This window comes from Bactrocera dorsalis, chromosome 2, assembly GCF_023373825.1.
Source record: "Bactrocera dorsalis isolate Fly_Bdor chromosome 2, ASM2337382v1, whole genome shotgun sequence".
Lineage (NCBI taxonomy): Eukaryota > Metazoa > Arthropoda > Insecta > Diptera > Tephritidae > Bactrocera > Bactrocera dorsalis.
The window spans coordinates 14,664,189-14,687,527 of record NC_064304.1 but is presented as its reverse complement, the minus strand read 5'-3'; the positions used below and the strand labels follow the sequence as shown (position 1 = coordinate 14,687,527).

At 40.0% G+C, this 23,339-nt stretch overlaps 1 protein-coding gene across 5 annotated transcripts in view; it reads left to right on the top strand.

The window, feature by feature from the left end:
- LOC105227654 (protein phosphatase 1 regulatory subunit 12A) overlaps positions 1 to 22,993 on the top strand; it is a 103,317-nt gene extending 80,324 nt beyond the window's left edge. For 3 of the 5 annotated variants that reach the window (XM_049447712.1, XM_049447713.1, XM_049447714.1), the window contains 3 exons: positions 12,492 to 12,771; positions 12,989 to 13,109; positions 21,753 to 22,991. In XM_049447712.1, the coding sequence (XP_049303669.1) occupies positions 12,492 to 12,771; positions 12,989 to 13,109; positions 21,753 to 22,159 (808 nt within the window). In that variant the 3' untranslated portion in view covers positions 22,160 to 22,991. Of the gene's footprint in view, positions 1 to 12,491; positions 12,772 to 12,988; positions 13,110 to 21,752 lie in introns of all 5 variants that reach the window. The other 2 variants (XM_049447711.1, XM_049447710.1) reach the window with 1 other exon arrangement.
- Positions 22,994 to 23,339: the final 346 nt, after the last annotated feature.

Below are 23,339 nucleotides of genomic sequence, written 5' to 3'. Positions count from 1 at the left end.
TGCACTCGCGCACACCAGCACACACATAATTATGTACCGTTACATTGTTAAATAATCTTACTGGCTGCTCGTATTGTGCTTCCGGCTACAATGACCGGCCGAGACGCTGTCTATAAATATCTGTCTACACTAACATACATTGGAGAACAGCGCCACTCGGCCTTTGAACTGCGCCAGCCTACCTGTGAGAGCTTGTACGCTCGTCCGTCCGCCAGGATTAAAATAAATTTAGTTAAAATTAAATGACTCGCCATCATTTTTCATTTTTGATTGTCAATTTTTATTTACCGGAGTTCATCGTCTGCCGGAGAATGAACGAAAATACCTTGTAATATATATATACCTACCTTTCTATATATATTAGGGGTGTTCTAAAGTATAGAAAATGTTGAAAATATGATAGGCAAGGTGTACACGTGTACTTAATTGGACTTCAAGCCCTTCCCACATAGCTTACTTAACTTTTTCTTCTCATTCTTTTTATCTGGTGAAGAAGCGAAGGTTTAACCTCCTTAAAAATAATCATTTGTGTTTCTCGAACGGAGTTCAGATTTTAGAGAATGGTGGGTTGAGGACCTTATAACCGTTTGACGGTGGGCTCAAAGTTATCACATATATAGTATATAGCGATACGAATTAGAATGACTTAAGTTAGACAACTTTCAAAAATGAGATATAAATGTACATATATATATTATCCTCGCTTTTACTAATATCGGTTAGTGTTTACTAGATGAAGAAACTGTTAGTAATTGTCCAAGGCGTTGCTTCATAACCAGTTAAATTCGACATAGTAAACGAAATATTTTAAATCGTTTGCCGTTTGCAGTCCCTGCCTCTCAAAAAAGGAAAAATTTATGTTTAACTCACCCACCCTAGTGTGCACTTACCCAATTGACTTCACCTGTTCAAGTGTCTTTGGCTGCTGCTGTTGCTGGCTCGAAGGTGAGAATTTAAGTACCTTTTAATGTGGTTCCCTTGCAATCAAAGTGGCATTCATGGCATTTTTGATGCGATTTTATGGTGGGCTCTTGCGGCCTGAATTTCACTGCTACCAACATTTTTTTGGTAAGCATAACAAGAGGGTACATTTTAAATGTTAATTTGCAAGGCAATGTTTTGGAAAGTAAAATAATTTACCTAAACGACTTTAGTGTTAGGAAAAATGTAATGTTTTTTAGAATATACTTACTTCTATGGGCACTTTCTAAGTGTTTTTGGTTTTTTAATACTTTTATACTGTTTTTATAGATTCAATTAATTTTGAAACATACAATTTCCCAATTCTAATGAATTTATTCACCTTACTTCGGGGCTTGTTAAAACTGGATCCTTAATTTTCTGTATAATCCAACAAACTCCTTAAGAAACTCCGCAATATGTTAAGCACTGAGAAAACTTCTTGCTTTATATACTTGTATACCTAAGTCAAATAAAGCTTCCAAAAATTCGTTTTGAAAATTTACTCATTTCGATAACACTAGGAAAAAAGAGACCATTGAGACGTGCCAAAGTGGATCAGGTTTATTCCCTACCTTTGCTGTTACCGCTTTATACCGCATTGAAAACTTTTAGAGCTAACCACTCTGCTCCCATTCGGACATAAAGTTCCAGTCGGTTTTCTCAGATTTTCAGAACACTGTTGATTTTTTTTTGACTAGAATTATTTGATAGTTTCCCATTCTGTTTTCATCCATTCGAGCTGACCCAGCCCGCGTAACGCCTGTCTCTTAATTCGCTGAACTATGTCAGTGTCGTTGTATAACTGGTACAGCTCATCGTTCCATCGAGTGGGATATTCGCCGTTTCAATGCGCAAAGGGCCATAAATTTTCCGCAGAACCTTTCTCTGGAAAACTCATAACGTCGTCGGATGTTGTCTTCGTTCATATATAGAAGAACGGGGATGATGAGTGACTTATAGAGTTAGGTTTTTGTTCGCCGAAGTAGGTATATAATTTAGATTAGGTGACTAGAGAACTATGTGTTATAGACAGCTCGGCTTCATTTTCCAAGCTACTAAGTTCCGTTTACAGTTCTCCATTCTGCTTATCAGGGAGACTAGTCTCAACTGGTTCGTTGGTTAAAGAGCGTCTGCCATGTAATTTTATGAAATTTTGTCAAGAAAAAGCTTAAAATCGATAACTCAAACTTCAATTTGTTAAGACTGTTGTCAGTTTCTGATATCTCTCATGATTCGCCGAAGACGTGATTGCCGAGATGTTTTAACCTCACTCTTCCCATAGTTGGATAAAGTAGAAAAAGGTACTTGAATGTTTCCACCTTCCTCCATAAAATTTTGACAACTTCCGACAAGGTTTTTGGCATTATATTGATGCCGAACGCAGATGTTAATGGAGATTCTTCTCATGGTTGTTGTCATGGTTCCTCCTAATGGTTCCTGTTGTTGTTGTTGTAGGCGCAAAATTCTGCCGAGTTGACAGTCGTTGACCTGATAAGAAGTACGGGTCCTTTCCGGTCACGTAGATCCGACTGCGGTGGGAACGGTTCCTCTAATGCTACCTTGTCGGCTTGGTAGTTACCAGCGAATTCGCTATGATCAGGCACCTAAGCGAGTATAATGATGGAGTATAATGATGCTATTTCTTGGGACGACAGATACTCGTTGACTAACTTTGAGCTCATAGTATTCGAGCTCGTCGCTAGTATTGCGTCTCTGCTGTCGGAGTGAAAGCTCACCTTTCCGAAAGAGGCTGTACTTCGGAGTCTAAATCTACCTTAAAAGCCATATCTGCCTGAAAAATACTGGAGTTGTCTGGGAATAAAGCTTGTCGGTGAGCTCCTTACAGAGAACTTCGCCGCCCAAGCCATTCGGCCTCACTCTTCCCATACTATCAATAAATCTAATAATTAGTTTTGCCCAATATTAGGATATTTGAATAACATTATCGAAAACTGTTAATAAAATTTTTATTTTTTGTTGTTTATTTATGTTAATCAGTAACTTAACTTTCATTTGTTTATGCACTTAAGTCTGCTTCGTCTGAATCACTGCTGCCTCAGCCATCTTCCATGTCAGTAGCTGTATACAGCTGTGGCTCCATACACACATATCAGCACTTAGTCTGCAGTAAGTTTCGCGTTGACAAAGAGATAAAGAACCGTTATGTGCACATTATAAAATCTTCAATGCGCCGCTTAATGCGTGTTGTTTGTATAATTGCCGTTGCTGTAATAAAAACAATACAACTAATGTGCAACAACAACAAATCAACAAATGAACAATAGCAAATCCGACAGCGATTGCGAGGAAACACAGCAACAACAACAATTTAAACTTGCCTAATAGTCACTTATTAGTTGACAGCGGCAAAGTGGGTGCCCCACAGCGCCGCAGACAGTATGGCAGCGTGGCTGCGTGAGTGCGTTTGTGCGTGTGTGCGTATATGTGTGAGTGTTTGTTGGCATGACGCTGCCGCAAGTCACTTGTTACTATATGAATAAGTGTGCATTTGCCGCTTAGTGCTTGTAATTGTAAAATATACAAACGCATTGCTGGTGCCACCTTCAGCCTCGCGACACCGTGGCTGTAGTTGTTGTTGCTATTGTTGCTGTAGTCATTGTCATTGTTGCTCACTATTTGCATTCGCGCTAATGCCAAATGTAAGCAGCATTAACAAGGATTTAGTTTTGCTAAGATGTCGCTCTAACCTGCCGCGCCGCCCTAACCCGCATATGCTGCCACCCACTCTCTGCCGCGTTGTTACTAGCACGTGCTTGTCTGTGTGTGTCGGTTTGTTGTTATTAGCGCCGCTCAGCCATTTGCTCGCTGCCTTATCCACGCCACTTCGTGTGTTGTGTTTATCGCCACTTTGCCGATTAAGCAGCTGTTGTTGTTGACTATGTGCGCGTTGTTGTTGTTGTCGGCTGCCATCGCACGGATCTAAATTAAACGCAGCCTCAGCCGCAGGTCTTCGTTCTCACAGTAAACTTTTAATTCCCGTAAAATACTTTAAACTTGTCGCATCGCATCTTTCCCACACCACACCCCACCCTTCGGCCCCACCTACCTTATTAGTCGCGGCGTTAACCGAATTGGTTGCGTTCAACCGCACGCCCGCATCTTGTCGCCGCACTTCGTTTGTCCCATGCGAGTATCCGCTTTTAAGAACAATGTTCGCTCGCTCTCCCACTGTCGCGCTCTGCCGCTCTCGCATTAAGCGTCTAAACGGCGAATCAACAGCTCTGAATATGAAGCGTTTATTTACACTATTTTCCGTTGTTTTTGATGTCTAAGTAAGCGTATTAATTTAATTACATTCAACAAATTATAACAGTACACTTGCAACAAAATGTTTTCATTTGCGCTCACTGTTATTGTTGTGTGTGTGTGTAAGCTTGTGCTGGTTGCGCTACCCCCCGCTGTCGTTTACCCGTATATATCATCCTTCCACTCGCCAGTATCAAAGTAATGAGCGCGTAATTAAAGCTTAGTTGCTGAAGTTGCACTGATACTTCTAAACTACCGTTACTTACTTTGGAAGTTCATAAAGTGAATTGTCGCACGGATCAAAATAAACCTTTTTCCGCTTTTATATTAAATTTTAAGAGATGATATTATGTAGAACAAGGGTTGTTATTTAAGTACATCAAGTGTCATTGCTATTGTTGTATTGACAAGACTTCTTCGATTTCAATCAAGCTTCATGCTGACTAGATATGAGTAACCCATTTAGATTTTGAATATGTTTTCTCCTTTTTACAATAAAATTGGAAAATAGATTTTTGGCAACGCTGAGTAGTATTAAAATCAAGAACATTGATTACATTGAAAATAAATGAAAGACAATGATATAATTGATTTGATTATTGAAAGAAAATCTATTGTCAAAGATTACCCCAAGACCTTTGATATCAGTTACACATTTTAGGACGCAAGTCCGAAGTAATTACAAAGGAGATTTGTTAACAGTCATCTAAATACAGAAAAAGCTGCGATTTCAAGCACCAATCATAAAAACTATCAATACCACACTGAAGTTTAATAACATCTTCGGAGTTCTTGAATGTTGTGAAAATATTTATGTTACCTGCATATAGGAAACATTTAGCAAAAAACAAACAACAGAAAATGTCGTTGATAAACAGCACAAAGAGAATAGGACCTGAAACGCTCCCTTGTGGCACTTCCGATGATGCAATGAAAGAGTCGGATAACACGCCATCGACAATAACAACACAATATCTATTGTGCAAATATGAATTGATCCACTGCAAGAAGACAGAGTGAAAACCTAAAGAGAATAATTTTTTAATTACAATATTGTGTGAAACTTTATCAAAGGCTTTAGAAAAATGTATGCAAACGCAATCTACTTGAAATCCAGCGGAGAAGGCAGATAAAAACCACTAAATTTGGCACTAGAAGAGGGACCAGAGAAAAGCCCGTGCTGATTGACGTTAATAATTGACTTAACTGCAAAGAAAAACTTATTTTTAACAGAACACTCAACAATTTCGAAAATGGTTGAGAGTTTAGAATTAGGTCTATAATTGTAAACAATATCCTTTCCTTTAAGGATAAGGGTAATACGAGGTGTGTTCAAAAAGTATCTCGAATCGTAACTGACAGTTTTCTTCGATTGCAGGGGCGTAGTGCATCATCAGTTCTTGCCACAGGGAAGAACGGTCAATAAGGAATATTACCTGCAAGTTATGCGCAATTTGCGCAAAGCAGTCCGCCAGAAACGCCCGGCCTATCAAAAAAATTGCACCACGATAACGCCCCTGCTCACACATCGTTGCTTGTGCGCGACTTATTGGCCAAAAACAACACACTAATGATGCCGCAGCCACCGTATTCCCCAGATCTGGCCCCCTGTGACTTTTTCTTGTTCCCTAAACTGAAGAGGCCCATGAAAGGACGACGTTACGCTTCTCTTGACGAGATAAAGACGGCATCAAAGGAGGAGCAGAAGAAGATAAAAAAAAATAATTTTGAAGTGCTAGGAAGATTGGAAAAACAACACAAGGCACAAGTTTATAATATCTCATGGGGATTACTTTGAAGGGGACAAAATAGATATTAATGAATAAATAAATAATTATTGAAAAAACACAAAATTCGCGATACTTTTTGAACACACCTCAGAAATGTCAATTTCCAATCTGAATTTTGATTTCATAGAACAAAAGTGCCGTAAGGTTTTCGTTTTATTGTCCTCAGATTATATCCTTAACCAAAAAAGTGCAAAAGTTTAGAGAAAATACAAGTTCGATATATTTGCAGCCTCTTTAAATATGTAGTTTTTAGAGAAGAAAGGGAGAAAGAGAAGTTTCAGTCCAGATCCTGAAGCACTTATGTTCCAACGAGCTGTTACCATTCGGTTTTGTGTTATTTGAGAATATATCTCCTTCTCTGCAAATTCGTTACCTGTTATAAAAGTGGCCACTGAAAAAAAAAGCCCTAACTGGGAAAGTTTGAGACAAGGCAGGATTTTGATATCAGATAAATTCTACGAAGTGCATGTTCGGAATAATTCTACAAAGTCGAGGGAATGATCGGACGAGTACTAACCTACTTAAGTACAATCCAATAAAATGGGGTTAAGATTGACATTATTTACATACATTTTTGGTATCAAGTAATATGGTTCATATTGTTCCATAATCCGATGAAATCTATACTTTCGGGTTACATGTTGTTAAGGAAAAAATATATATGATATCTAGTGAAAGTAGATCCATTATTTTTCCCTTAGATAACGACTTAGTAATTTGTAACTCAAATTGTATACGAGGTATGACAATTAAGTAATGAGACTGATTCCATAAAAACCGTATATTTGAAAATTATTCTACAACTCTGCCATCCCCTTCAAAGTAGTCCCATTGGGCAGCTATACAACGATTCCAGTGCGTTTTCCATGTTTCGTTACATTTCTGGAATGCTTCGACTGGGACGTACGCGAGTACCCTCGTCTCGGCCGCCTGGATGTCCGTAATCGACTCAAAATGGGTTCCTTTGACCACTGATTTTGTTGTAGGAAACCAAAAAAAGTCACAGGGTGACATGTCGGGCGAATAAGGCGGCTGTTGCAACACGGCGATCCCTTTAGAGGCCAAATACTGGGACACACTGAGGTCGTTGTCGTGATGAAGGATCCAGTTACGAGCGATGTTGACTCGTTTTCGCAATCTTTCGAGTACTTGGCAATAGTAGACTTGATTCACATTTTTCCCCGGTGAAACGAATTCTTTGTGGACGATTCCACAGCTATCAAAAAAGGCAATAATCATCGTTTTCGCCTTCGACTTGCTCATGCGAGCTTTTTTCGGGCGGGTTTTGGCGTTTGGTTTCCGGGTCGTATTGCACTATCACCATTCACTCTTACAATTTTAGCCCAATCTGGCGCAAAATTATATCGCGACGGGTTGTTCTTGATTTCATTCTTCCATTTTCGTGACGAGCACTAGAAACACACGTCTACTCAACTTGACGCAGCAAACGAACTAACAAGCTAGAGTGATATCAATGGAGAGAGGGGGGATGCAGAAAAAAGAAAAAGGGAATTTAAATAAAATCAGTCTCATTACTTAATTGTCAAACCTTCTACAAGCGATCGTGTTACACTATATGACGTCAGAAAGACAATATTTTTTGCTAAACAAGCTTCTGAGGGGGTTTTATATTTGCTTTGCTCAGTATTGAAGGAATACACGTCAAAGTGGGATTCCAGTAAAGAGAAGATGCAGCATCTTTTACAGTTTATCTTCCACAAAGATTTCGTTTCTAAAAGGGGGGTTCTTAACCTTACACTTCTTGTACTTTAATTGCCTGTTGTATTTTAAATAAAAACCATGGTTGATTGCTATTGAACCCATTTTGTTCATGTTCAAACTGCGCATGGAAATCATCATGGGAATGCTATACAAATAGGTCTTAAAAGCTATTTGTGAGATGTGATAACGGGTTCATATATCCAGCTAATAGATAGATTATCGTGAAGTACTAGTATGGTATGACTAGGGACTAGGGAAAATTTTCGGATGCTGTGTGTTAGAGTATTGGCTCTCTTTGTGTTTCACTCCTATCTCTCTCTTCCTTTTTCTCTCTCAGTGCAATTTAAGGCTGCACTGTAATCAAATATTATACTGCTGCTTTAGAACTATCGGTTGCTAATGTTTTAAAATGAAAGTCGGCAAACTCTGTTTCGCTCTCTTATTTCTCTCCTATCTCTAAGAAGGAATTCTTTTTCTGCCTCTCTCGCCATTTTTCACTCGGTTTCTCTCGTCTCTCTGCATTTTCTTTTATCTCTTTCTCTCTTGCTGCAATTTAATCTTTTCTGCCGTAACTAAACTGCAATTTCAATAATAAGCAGCTAATTTTATTAACTTATAAGATTTTTTGCCTTAGCTTGACTCTGAAGACGCTATTGGTTTGTGTCAGCGAAATTAACCACTTCAAGAATTGTCAGCCAAGATACCCGCTGCAATGTCAGCAAGCGATTTCAAAATAAGTTCATAAGCAATTTGGAGCACTTCTGCTGAAAAACTCGTCAACTGATTGATGAAGATAATTTACTTCTTATTTTATATTACAAATTCGAAGAAATCAGCGCATACTTCTTGCGCTTTCCATGAAAACTCAGAATTAATAATTTCGCTGCTAGAAAGCCAAATTGAAACGTGCAACCGATGCAATGCCATTTGATGCCACATAAGCCGCAGCAAAATACTAGGAAATACACATTACGCAATGGAAGAAAATAATCGAAAGAAAATATAAACACTCCATCGGCAGTAAGCCGTCAATCGCGGCATTCAGAATTGCCAACGAGTGGCAACAAGCAGCGGAAAAACGGATTTTTAAGCACGCAAATGCTGAAGAGGCAAAAACCGGGTCCCCAAACTGATGCCGCATGGCTTACTCAGCAATTACCGCCGACCCTATGACACTGCAGCGCGCCCCAAAAACAGCAACAAATCGGCGTAGATTTTTAACTTTTCCTACTAACCTGTCTTGTTTGCGCAGTTCAGCCTTTTTGCGCAGGGGTCAAATGGCGACGGTGGCGGTGCAGCATTCACCAACTGTAATCTTAAATACCCACTTCACCTTTATCTTCGTACGAATGGCCTTTTAAGTGCTTTTAACGATTTCCCAACGGCAACTTTACCTGTGAACCAAGCGCATATCGCCGAATTGTGTGGGCGTGCGAATGCCGTTCGTTGCCATGGCGTGCTCACCGGCGGTTAAGTCATAAAAGAATGCGGCTGCGGTGCAGTGTTTTTGTCGCATTGCTAGTTTTTGTTGCAAATTTTCGGTTTCGCCGTGTTGGCTATTCATCAGCCCTAACGGCGCGCGCTGTGCTGTCGCCCCTTCCCTCAGCGAGCATTTACTACTTAGCCACTAGCAAGGATCAACAGTTTTCACTCTTCACTTTTGCTTGGATTGCTTTGAATTTCATTCGTCAACTAGTCGATTGTTTTTTATATTGTTGTTGCTAACTTTTTCTGTGCGCCTCTGTGTTGGCCTTGGCATAAATATTTCGAGGCATTTTCAGTTATTTCCTTACCCTTCCCACTGCGTGCTATGTCCTCTAACGGTGAATAGCAGATTTGAGCTTTTTGTCTCCATTGACATGCCCGCGGCTGTGCGAGTGCGCTGTGTGTAGCTATGCGGCTGTGTTGGCGACGCGCAATACTGCGACACTTCCACTTAGTGACACAAATTTGACAAGTACAACGTGTTGCTGTGCACCTTGCAACAAATGCCGCGTAAACAATGGCGAAAGAAATTCAAGCGAAAATATACGAAAATGGTGAAAGCAACCAACTCAAGAACCCAGGAAAGAACAACGATGCTAGAAATAGAGGCAGCGCGATGCCAACGGCGCCAGCTAAGCAAAGTAACGGGTTTTCACTTTTGCTCACTTTGACCAATTTGGACGTCTCTTTCTGCTCGGGAAGTGTGGTTGGAGTGACGAGCTCTTAATAGTCGTCATTTTTCTAAGTGAGTTTGCACAAATGCATGCGCAGTGCCACTGGAATTGCAGACAAATGTACGCCGTGCAACGAAATATGCTATTTTGTGGCGCAAATGGAAAGAGCGCTAAATGGATTTGTGTACCGAAGTTTCGCGAAAAACGTGAAAAACGAAAGCTTAGTTCTATTCTGCTGGCCTTACATTTTCGGACAGTATTCATATGGACGTGCTAAGATTGCTGGTTGCTGGTTTAATCAGCCAAAGCAGATACAGATCTTGTCCATGGCAAAATTTGAAATTATTGAAAGACATGAAAATCTGACCTCTTCTTTAAGGCACAGAACACTGTAGGTACCTTTTTCGTTCGACCATATTCTACAAAGAACCTGATGTATGGTCTTCATAAGTTGTGTCTGACCGTATTTGAATAACTCGGTCGACAATTAGCAGGCTGGAGAAGTGTTCCTTCTATAATTTCGGTGTGCCCTCACTAGATCATCTGAGGGTTATACAAGAGTATGCTCCGGTATTGAAATATTTTGTTAGTCGCCACATCTATCGTAAAATGTTCGAACATTACCCCATTGGCCGGCTTATCAAGCTCTTCATACTCACGCATTTCGGCGTCTACCTTTTTTGTATGCAAATGCGTGTCGCTTCCCATTTAACTCTCGGTATCTATCCCATCCCACACGTGTTTTGGTCGATTGTAACGTTGCGAGGTAGCCAGTATGTTTTCTCTTTACTGCGACACAGCTCTTCTCAACGTATCAGCTGTTCTTTTGCCTTTTCCAAAAACCAATGGTTTCAATTGCAGCGGTCCGCAAGGAGCTTGAAATGCCGTCCCACAGTTTTCTTATACCGAGATCCTGATTAGTTCTCTCTGAGAGCAGGAGTGCAAGAACATAATCGATCGGATTGGTGGCCTTTCGAGACAGCTGGATTGGTGAATTTTTCTATGCTAGAATCTAGTACTACAGATAATCATATTTCGAGCCTCGACGAAGTCAATCAGCTTCAATCCATTTGGGGATGTGTTATCATAGGGGCTGAATTTACGTAACGTAGTGCGTTAAAGTCGCCAAGCACTATTTTGAGGCCATAGGTGCTTTATTTACATCGTTTTCTCTTCCATCGGATTGTTACTAGGCGTAGATTCACCGGGGCGACAGAGCCTCTCTTCAACCACGAATCCCATTCTGAATTTGCGATCCTTTATATGACCGCTGTAGTAAATGCCACAAGGACCTACTAGCCCAGTCCTAAAGGATTTCTTGGACGGCGGTGATATCAGCCTTTACTCTTACGAGTACATCAATCTTCCCAATTAAGGGACAGGTCCATTCCAGGTGTATGGCCTTAAATTATAATCCTTAATGCCTTTGTCGTGGCCGTCATCAAAAGGGGAGTCTCTCATCCGATGCTGTTGTTGCCTTTTCAATGAGGACTTTTTTTTATGTGGAGAGTCTCGAACCAAGCGAACAATCCTGCGGATGGAAGTTTCGTCTTTTCTCTTTATCGCGCCTTCAAACGGATGTCGTGAGCTGCGTGAGCTATTTGTAAAATAATCGTTTTTGGCCACTTCCAAGTGATTGGCGCTCGGAGCTCTGGGAGTATTTTGGTGCTCTTCTTTCTCAAATTTGCTATTGTTGAAATATTTTCCTAAATTAGTTTTGAATCACCAAAACACCTTTCTTAACGGCACAATATTTGCTTTTACAAGCTCTCCACTGCTTACTACCTTATACCGCAATAAAACCTCACGCCTGCAGGCCTGATCTCCATTTTGTGATACTTTCCGACAATATTTTTTTCCTTTTTGCATTTGACGAATTGACGTAAACATTTTAAAGCTAAATAAGCGAGTTTAACAAAGTAGAGTGTTGAAGAGAATCGGTATAAGAGGGAGTTTGCTTTGAGTTGGGGCCGCGCGAGATGCCTTGCGGTCGAAAATTGACAATTCACTTCGTCATTTATTTGTGTTTAGCATGCTGTGCCAGCCACTCCCTAAAAATCTCTACTGTAGAGTGCTTTCGCTTAAATCCGCTATGGCTTAAGCGTTTGTAGAGCTGGCTGTCAGCAGCAAGTGCTTTTGAAGCGCAAATAAACAAAATATCAGCGAGTCAGCCCTTACCCTTTTCGCACGTCAAATGCAATACAACTCGCCTTAGTCGAATAAAATGCGAAAAGGAGAAAGTGACAACAACAACAACAAAGCTACCACCTTGGTGAGCCCAATCGCGCAACAACAGCGGCAGTCAGCCAACGGCGCGCTATTGCCTCTATTTGCTTTGGCACTTTTATGAATTTTTTCAACACCCTCACACCTTCACACTTACACACGCACACACACATATTGCTTTCCACAAATCTCCTCAGCAGCTGCTGAATGCTAGCCAGTATTTTGGTGGCTCTTTGATTTACTTATTTATGCCTTGCTTTAAGCGTTTGTTTATATATAACTGTGTGTATGGATGTGTGTGTTGGTGTTTGTTCGCTCTGTGCTTGCACAGTTTTATCACCTCTCGTTTTGCTGTCTATCGCAGGTATTACATGGAGCGCAAGATCTTCCAACACCTGCTGGAATTGAAGTCCCTGCAAATACGCTCCACCAAACTGAACGAAGCCGTGCTGGTGAAGCGCGCCGTTGACGATTACCACAAATCATGTGCCGCGCTGGGTGGTGAGACGGGCACACGCTTGCGGCGCTATCCATTCAGCGAGTACACATTCAAGAATTTCGAGTTGTTCCTCTACGAGACACTGAAGGCACTGCAGAAGCCGGGCACCTATAATTTCCAGAACATCAACGAGGTTTACGAGGAGGTAAGCATTTACATGCAAATACATACAAGTGTATATATGTATATATATATATATATATGTGTGTTTGTGTGCGTATTATGATTGACATGTGTTGAAAGTGAGCTTCCGGCTGAAAGTTATTGAAAATTATGCATACTTTATATGCGTAGCACTCGAAGCGGCGCGAAAAGTGGAGTGCGAAATGTAATAAATTAAATTTTTATTTGCATACTTTTAGGCGGAACGCCGTTTGAGTCCCGATTACAACGCTTACGAGAAGGCGCTACAGTGCACCACCAAGACCCACCGCTGCCTGCACGCTGCCCACGCCTACACCGGCATACCGTGCGCCGCTTACAGTGAGTATTTTACCACAATGTCCGTAGTATATACAAATTTATACAAATATTTATATATCGGGTGATTTTTTTGAGGTTAGGATTTTCATGCATTAGTATTTGACAGATCACGTGGGATTTCAGACATGGTGTCAAAGAGAAAGATGCTCAGTATGCTTTGACATTTCATCATGAATAGACTTACTAACGAGCAACGCTTGCAAATCATTGAATTTTATTACCAAAATCAGTGTTCGGTTCGAAATGTTTTTTATCGACAAATTTTGTTCAGCGATGAGGCTCATTTCTGGTTGAATGGCTACGTAAATAAGCAAAATTGCCGCATTTGGGGTGAAGAGCAACCAGAAGCCGTTCAAGAACTGCCCATGCATCCCGAAAAATGCACTGTTTGGTGTGGTTTGTACGCTGGTGGAATCATTGGACCGTATTTTTTCAAAGATGCTGTTGGACGCAACGTTACGGTGAATGGCGATCGCTATCGTTCGATGCTAACAAACTTTTTGTTGCCAAAAATGGAAGAACTGAACTTGGTTGACATGTGGTTTCAACAAGATGGCGCTACATGCCACACAGCTCGCGATTCTATGGCCATTTTGAGGGAAAACTTCGGACAACAATTCATCTCAAGAAATGGACCCATAAGTTGGCCACCAAGATCATGCGATTTAACGCCTTTAGACTATTTTTTGTGGGGCTACGTCAAGTCTAAAGTCTACAGAAATAAGCCAGCAACTATTCCAGCTTTGGAAGACAACATTTCCGAAGAAATTCGGGCTATTCCGGCCGAAATGCTCGAAAAAGTTGCCCAAAATTGGACTTTCCGAATGGACCACCTAAGACGCAGCCGCGGTCAACATTTAAATGAAATTATCTTCAAAAAGTAAATGTCATGAACCAATCTAACGTTTCAAATAAAGAACCGATGAGATTTTGCAAATTTTATGCGTTTTTTTTTTTTAAAAAGTTATCAAGCTCTTAAAAAATCACCCTATATATACACACATATATACATATGTATGTGCGGTCGTACGTTTGTGTGCGTGCGTTTATTCGCACTTGCAGTTATATTTGAGTTCTTTGCTGAGGGTTTTATAGGCTGTAAAATCGAATAGCAAATTCGTATGCAGATGCTGCTATTAATCTAAAACTAAAGGGTTGCCAGATGGTCGATAAACCGCGCGTAAAGTGTAACTTCGCTTCCATAGATATTTATGTATTTGATAGCATATTCGCTGTTGATTACAAGCTGTCAATACTTGTTTGAGCTCATAAATAATTTACTTGCTTTTCTCGATATGATTTGAGGGGAAGCATTTACATAGTTTTCACACGCTTTTCTCTGCTAGAGGTCATACTTGATTATAGTGTGACATCTCGTATGGTTAACCATAGAAATAATTAAGAGTTGTGGTATCTGCGTATTGTTTTGGATATGGATAGACATATAGCCACTTAAGAAGGAAGGGTCTAGAAGAATATATAAATTAGTAGTCAAGTTATCGCTGGTGGTGCCTTTCTGCAGCAATTTTTACATTCAAAGGGTAAATCAAAAATATTTAATTATTTCTAAATTGGACTGTCCTTCGAGTAGTGCAAATGCTTCAAGGACAGTATAGAGTTCGTAGAAGACATATCTCTTTCTGGTCGACCTTCAATGAAAATATTTAAAAAGTGAGGGCTATAGTGATTGCAAATCGTCAGGCTTGTGTTAGAGATATGGCAAGAGAGCATCTCTCGCGTATCGGTTTGAATAACTTTGGTGGACAGTTTGGGTATGAAACGGGTTCGACTCGTCCCGGTTAAACTGATTTTTTTTTTTTCAAAAAAAGTACCCTAAACAGGTCTGTGTGTATATGTTTAATGGTGCGAATTCGAATCCTACAATCATGGAGAGCATTTTAACTGCCGTTGAGAAATGGGTTTATGAGATTGAAGAGTCAGCAATCATGGGAATGGAAGAAAAGCACTAGCTGTAACCAAGAAACCACGACAAAGCTGCTCAAAACCAGCTCATTATTTTTTTCAATATTCGTTGTTTGGTGCATTTTGGATTTGTACCGTAGAGACAGAAGTCAATAAGGAGTTCTATTTGGCCATATTGAGGCGTTTGCGTGAAAAAAATCCGTCGAAAACAGATGAATACCATCGATGAATCACCATATTCACCAGATTGGCTCCATGTGTTTTTTTGTTTGTTCTCCAAATGGAAACTGCCGCTCCATGGAACCCGTTTTGAGTCAATCGAAGAGATAAAACAAAGTTCGCTGAAGGTGTTGAAGGCCATTCCCAAAAAGTGTTTATGAAAAGTGGAATGGAAAAATCGTTTGCATCGGACGGCGGCAAAATAAATATTGATGAACAATTGAATTTTGCGTTTTATCATCATCAGTTGTTGACAATAAAATGTAGAATCATTCGTTCGACCAGGCTGAAGCAGCTCATAATGGATGATTCTTTCCATCACTACACTTGGTTTTTTTGTACATTATCGTCATATTTGATCCACTTTTCGTCTTCTCTTTCCATTCGCTTCAGAATTGGTTGGATTTGTTTTCATTTTAGCAAAGAATCGCAGATGTAAATTCGGTCCATTAAATTTTTCACAGACAATTCATAAGGTGCCCAAACATCGAGCTTCTTTTTCTAGTCAACCTTTTTTAAATAGTTCAAAACCGATGTCATGACTGCTTATGTGACGGTTTAAGAATTAGACGGGTACGAAACATTAACTTCATTTCTGAGACTTGCTTTGGAGTCTTGAGTTCATCGTTTTATTTTTAATTGATGATCTTTATATTTTTTTATATACCCTGAGCTAGATCAAGTATTCAATGAAATGAAATTTTAAAATAAATAAAAAAAGTTTCAAACCACTTTAATTTGAGATCCAAACAAATTTAAGAAAACCCCAAACATTTTACAAACGCTGCTCAGCTTCATGAAGCTTCCTGCTTGCGTAGAAAAATATAAGAGAAATACGTTTTTGCTGAATGAAAAGCGAGTTAATTATGTGTTTGGCGCTAAAATAAAAGCGCCGCAAAGAAAAAGGACATAACCGTATTTTTTAGCTTCTCAGTGGCTGCCACTTTAAAGTTGGTCCAAAACAAATTTATCACCATTTTATTTTGTGGCTTGTTATTATGCTTATCATATTTGAAAACAAAAACAGCTTCAAAATGTCCAACGACCATTTTAAATATTCATTTTATACACGCAGCTTTATACTGTAACTGTATATATGTATGTATCTGTATGTATAGCATATCCTTTTTGTTTAATTTCGCAAGCAAACTTAGTTAGACAAAGCGGTTGAGCTTGACAAGCTTCTAATCGGGCCGCTTACACAAAATAAAGTCGAGAACATAACTCCTTTGAGCGCAGCTGAAGCAAGCGGCTGAGGACGAGCACAAAACCGGGCGACAAAAGCCCGACAACGTCGGTGTGAGAGGCCATGCGGCGGAAGGAAGCAAGGAGCGGCAGCAGAAAGGTTAAAGGGCCAGCAGCAGGGAAAAGTGACTCATTAAGCGAGAATTAAAATTTAAATAGAATGCAGGTGACAGAAGACACAAGCGATGTGCTGCGGATGAGACCTAAACAACAGCAACAACAGCAGCAGCGAGTTGGATTTGATGGAAGGCGGAAAGTCTTGAATGACAGGCGTTTGCTTTAGATTAAGTTGATGAAGAAGCAAAGAAGAGAGCGAACGAGGAAATTAGTTTGCAAAGATTGGATGAAAGTGCTGGGGCTAAGGACAGCGGGGAGTAGACACTTTTGAGCTGCTAAAGTCAGTTTGCTGTGCAGGTTAAGCAGCCAGTTGCCGCACCTGCAGTGACTTTGAGGCTTTTTTGCCTTTACTTCGTCTTTCGTCTTCCGCGTGTTGTGCGCCGCACTATAGGCATTGTTTGGCGCCCTTTGCAAAGACAGTCAACGGCTGTGGCGGTTAGTTATTAGCGTGCTCTAGGTGTGATAGTCGCACTTGGCATTTGGGGCTTAACGAAACGGTAAAGGTATGTTCGTAGACTGTGGTCGCACTTTGTAGGCTCGTCCAGCTGCGACACCTAATGATCTGTTTGTTTGTCACAGAGCACACCGCCTGTAACCGCAAACCAGTTGACTTTGCCTACACGTGCGCGACAATAAAAAATTTCTAATTATAAGAAGATGTTTATTATTAACCAGAAGATTTTCGCGTTCTTCGCATGTACATACATATATATAATAGAGTGTGGGTTTGAAAGGGTTAGCAGAGCACGACATGAACGAAGAGGTGTAAGAAAATGAGTCCACTTGGAAATTGCTCCTGCGTGGATGAAATACTTGTATTAAAGAATTAAGAAATTGTGTTTTTGCATTTTTCAGGTATAAAAACATTTATAGGAGGTCCCCTGAAAATGTATTGTTGAGAGCACGACCGCTTTCTTTTACTAAAGCATATACAAGAATAAAGGCAGAATCCGTCTTATTTGTTTTTCTTTTTCTTTTTTGGCGTAGATACCGCTTATGAGGTTATAGCGTAGTAAACAACAGCGCTCCAGTCGTTTTTTATTTTCGCTGTTTGGTGCCAATTCGAGTTACCAAGTGTAACCAGGTCCTTTTCTACCTGCTTTCAAACGGAGTGGAGGTCTTTCTCTTCTTCTGCTTCCACCAGCGGGTACAGAATCGAAAACTTTCAAAGCGGGAGTGTTCTTCTTCATTTGGACAACATGACCTAGCAATGCAGCCACTGTCTCTCGTCTTGTCAATGTCGCCTTTTATCTCGTACATCTGATCATTCCATCGACTGAGGGACTCGCTAAACTTTTCTCTTACTCGGAACTTAGTATCTGAGACAAAGTTTCTCAGAATGATCCGTATAACATTTCCGGCATATTTCCCGATTTTGTACAAAAAAAAAATTAATCCGCTCTCATATACATATACTTTTCAGTACATTAATATGCTATATTTATTTGCCAGAATTCGTACATCTCAAATCGTCTCATTAAATTTACCATTTTATCCAGATCGGCCAGTTACTGCTTTTAGCCCACGGCCTGCTGGTTAAAACGTAACGTCATTTTGCGTGTCTTCTTGGTGTGCCACTTCACGCATACTGCGCCATTTGTCATTTACCGTTGTGTCTTCTGCATCCGTCCACCCAATTGGCTGATAGAACCAACACCACTAGACGCATACACGAACGATACACGAACGTACTACTTATATTTGAACTCATTCCCTCAATCTCCTTTTCATGTATTCCGCTTTCTCTCCAAGTTAAGTTTAAAAATTCGCCGTTACTCGCATTTAAATGTCACTTTTGCTTCGCATTTTATTTATTTTATTTTACTTTATTTGTTGCTTTACTTTCATTTCGTCGTTGTCACTGTCGCTGCTTTGGCTGTGCTCTCCTTTCCGGTCGTTTTCTTTCACTTTTGCAAATCCATTGTTGCCATTTTAGCTGACTGTTGTTGTTGTTGCGTTTGTTATTGTTGTCGTCGTCGCTGTTTTCGTTGTTTTAATGTGCTGGCCCACAGCGCCCGCGAATGATACAATATTTCAGTGCGTCCCCCCGGGGAGCCCGAAATGCAACTCTGGTGGAACTTTTATTATAATTTTCTTTTGTAAACTTTTTTCTTTGATTTCCAACACAGTCGCTCTGAGTCTGCTTCTTCCTCTGTGGAGATCTTCGCCGCCATTGTTGTACTGCTGCATTTTCGTAACGGAAATATCTTAGCGATTTTCGGTTTCATGCGTGTGTGGGTGTATGTATGCGTTCATGTGTGTGCGTTGCACATTCCTTACAATTTTGTGTAAACCCATTAGAAGTGTTGTTGTTGTTGCTGTTGTTTCAATATTCAGTTCATGCAATGGTCTGACGTTGCACTGTTGCTTTGCTGACAGTGTCCACATAACGGAGAAGTGGTGAATGAGCAACTGCTGGCAGTAATGCGGCGTGCTTCGACCCACATACACTCATACAATCACACACACATGTATGTATATAAATGCGTAGCAATATGAGCGGCGACAATCAGCAAATGCAATTTATTTTGGTTAAGTAACAGAAAATAACGAAAATACAAAAACAACAACAACACAATACCCGAAATTCTTAGCGCGAATAATGTGAATGTAAACATGAAACTGATTTCTGTTGTGTAACATACATTTGGTTGCATACACCCACGCATACATACACCCGAGCAGCCACAAAGCGAAGCAGCTCGTCCAGAGCTGGACATTGCAAGAGTTGTCATGAAGCGCGCTGAAGTTTTGCTTCTGCCGAAATGCAATAAAGTTTGTCAGCAGCTGACAAAAGCTTAAGTCATTGAAGTATGTGATTTATCTGTCTGCTTCAGCAAAGTTCCTGGAGAGGGTTCTCATGTCCAATAAAGCACAGTTTTCTCAATACTTTTGTGCCTTTGAAGATTTTTTTCCAAAGATGTGTCTTTGGAGTTGGAGAATTTTTGATTTTTAAGTTCCTCCTTTTCAGAAATCAGGTCCTTAACGGAAGTATTTTTTCGAATATATTAAATTTATAAAAAACCTATATAAAAGATTGTGTTTCAACTCACCAGGACTTCGTGTAATGCCTTCTCTGTAATAGCCGTGGTAAAGATTGATACAATTTCGAACCTTAGGAACTTGAAATTTTCTTGTGCATATAGGAAAAACTTAATATCACAATTTCAATCAATTCAACACAGTCCTTTATTGGTCAGATGACTTTTCATTAAAAACTACTATTATAGGTTTTTTGTTAATACATGCCTTGAAGTTTTATATAGTGAGAGAACTGGACATACGAGTACTTGTTCATCAGCAGTGATTACTGACAAATTGAAGGCTATAATCAGGCTCAGCGACTATGTGTTCTTGCATAGCTTCAGACATAGACAATATAAAATCTTCGAAGATTTGGACTCCAACTCTGGTTATTGATATTACTGTCGCGCCGAGTCAACAACTAGTATATGATTTACTACCTAGAGACTATCATCGGTATTCTGCTTGTCACTATTGTCTCTCTAAATAGAGTCACTAAATTACGATTGTGACAATTAGAGCCATGAGAAAATCGTGACAAGCAGAATACCGATATATAACTAAGGCAGATCTGCTGGAGGCAGAGAACGTTGAATTTTTGCATAAAAAGTTGAAAGCACATCGAAAAAGTTAGTGAAAATGTGTTGTCGTGAGCTCTCTATCATTTCTGATCTGAGATCCAAACCTCTAAAGCTTTATCATAAAGTAATAAGTAGCCACGACATTTATAATCCGAAATGAAACGCGAGAAACTCTAAAAGTATATATAAATATAAATAAGAACAGCGTGACGAGCTGAGTGGTTCATGTCCGTCTGTCCGTCCGTTTTTCTGTATATATGCGAACTAGTCTCTCAGTCTCTCGATCCGAAATTTGAGCACGTCCGTTTCCCCACGAGAAGTTGCATTTGTTGGAATCGCCGATATCGGACCATGATTGCATACAAATAAACTCACCTGTCAAAATTCATGTAAGAAGTCTTTTGTAAAGGGTAATGCATTTCGAGGTTTCATACTTTCTTAAAGAAAAAACATGGAAATTTCAAATTTAATGAGGAATGCTCGAAATAACATTCTTTGGCGATTTTTGGATAAAATGACAGATCTTGAATCTCTTCACGTTGCTCTTCGTACCAAATGCGGCAATTTTGCTTGCTTACATATCCATTGAGACAAAAATGGTCCTCATCGCTGAACAAAATTTGACTGGAGAATGTCGGATCTCCCTGGAACTTTTCAAAAGCCCATAGAGCAAAGCAATGTCTCTTGGGAAGGTCGAGCTGCTTCATTTCTTGGACGACCTGTATTTCGTACGCTTTCAATTTAAGATCTCGCCGTAAAATGTGCCAAGTCATTCCATTCCATTCCATTGTCCGTTCCATTGTCAGTCCGAATTGCTGCTAACGGTGCCGAATTGACTCCTCCGGTCTTCGTGTACACTCTCAGCTACGGCATATTTTCTTCACTGCGTAGAGGGAGTGGTCTATTCGGTCGAGTGTTATTCAATGATAAAATTTGGGTCTCAAGACGGGTGATTATGTTGCGGAGCACCCGTTATTTGTGAAGGGTATTGTGAGCAACCGAAGATAACGTTTTTTCTTATTTTTTCATTTTTAATCTAGTTTTTTTCCTTTAAAATGTCGACATTTTTCAGTCTCCTGCTGTGTTTAACCTTCATATATTTGCGCTACGGAAGAAACCTTGGTTAAGGATCAAATATTTTGCTAAAACATTTTTCTTTTTATTTGTGTTTGTGTTGCTATTTTTCCACCCTTGTTTCTCGTTCTCGTAACAAGAATCTCGTCAAAATCAAACAACTCCTTCGCTACATTTTGGTGCTCTGACAGCTTGCGCTTGTGGAGACGGTGCCATTTTATCAGCTCGCGCTCACGGTCACTCATTAATTACTCAGCGAATTCGCCAAATGACTTAATCTTGTGTAAAATTCGTTGTAATCACTTTTTTGCACTTTAATTAGCTAAGAAATTTCTCAACTTTCTATTTATATTTGCGCGAGTTAATGCTCGACTAACAACTAACTGTTTGTTGTTTATAGACATTGTTGTTGCTGTTGTTGTTATTATTTATACATTTAACGCATTTCTTGCTTTTGCAGTACCCATGATGAACCATCACACAATGCCGAAGTTCGGTTTTGGCGCGTACAAGAAGACCGGTGTGGGGAGTTTCTATCTGCCGAAGATACTGACCAGCGGCGGTTGCGGCGGCACGGGTGGCAGTGGCGGTTGTGGTGGCGGCAAAGTTGCGCTGGAGCTATCGCATGGCAAGAGCAAACAACTTATTTCACTGCCCTCGGACAAGTTGGACAGTAATAAACGGTACTACGTCACATTCACCGTGAAGGAGTCGGGCGGCAACGGTGGCGGTGGCAGCAGTGCTGCGATGGGCGCCACAACTGCGGCAGGTTGTGGTGGTGGCAGTGCAACGGATGCCGCCGGTGTTGCAGCCGATAAACAGGCAACTGGCGGATGTTGCGGTGGCAACGATGCAACCGGAAAGTAAAACAACACAAACAATCAACCCAAACGCTTGCTGTTCGCTGTCTACTCCACTAGCCACGCACTTCCACATCAGCCGGACAAGTTAATAACAAACGGAAATCAAATGCAATAATGTCGTGTGCACTTCCGTCGCGCGCCCGCCTTGCATGTTGGTGGCCAGCAAGCGGAGCGCATTGAGTTGTAGCGAGTAAGAGAGAGGGAGGGAGAGTGCGACGGTTATTGTGTGTGTTGTGGGGGGTAACATTTCTTGCTCGTGAAAGCGCTAAACAGCGCTGCGTAAAAACTTTATTTTTTGATAGCTGCATTAACACACATATATTTGTATACATATGTATATATCAGTATACATATATATATGGAAAAATTGGAGGATATTAGCGCGCAGCACGGATTTATTGCTTCATTGGTTGCAGTTAAACTTTCGCCAGTTTTGTGCTTAGTTCTCTTTGTTTTTTGATTATTCGATGCTGTTGAAGATTGTTGTTGCTTTACAGTGAAGCATTAATACCCTACACGATTGTGTTGCAGATTGGTTACGCAATTACAATTTTCGCCAATTTTGAGTTGAGCTCTTTTCACCACTAATTTTATGGGTGATTAACAATTATATTAATATATTTTCCAATTATTACAGTTATTAAGTGAAATATTAGAAAGTCGGTTGCTGGCCGAAATGCGAGTGAACTGGTTTCGCTGAAGAATTTGTTGCTCTCGGGAAGTCAGGCAGGCAGCACGCTATAATCAAAAATATATAATTAAATAATAAATATAAATATAATTTCATATATTTTTAATATAGTTTGGACTTTCTTCGTTCAAAGTAATAAACTATGTCTGAAAAAAAAATTTTAATACTTTCATTCAAATATTTCTTTAATTTATGAATTGTCTCCTCATCTATAAATTTTTCTCAGAACACACATTCTAAATTCGTAAGTTTCATTTTGTTATAATTTTTCTGACTTCTATGAATATATACTATAGTATATACCAAAAACTACTGAAAAATATCCGCTTCGTATTTCGCTCGCACCAAATGAGTTTGTGTGTTGGTGAGTGCCGCGGCACTTTAGGGTCCAGTATGATTTTATTTAGCTCTCTCTTGCTTAGTTGCGCTTAAAAGTTGCAAAATTCTTTCAGTAACTCAGTCACTTCATTAAGAAGTTGTTGCATTGCTCGAA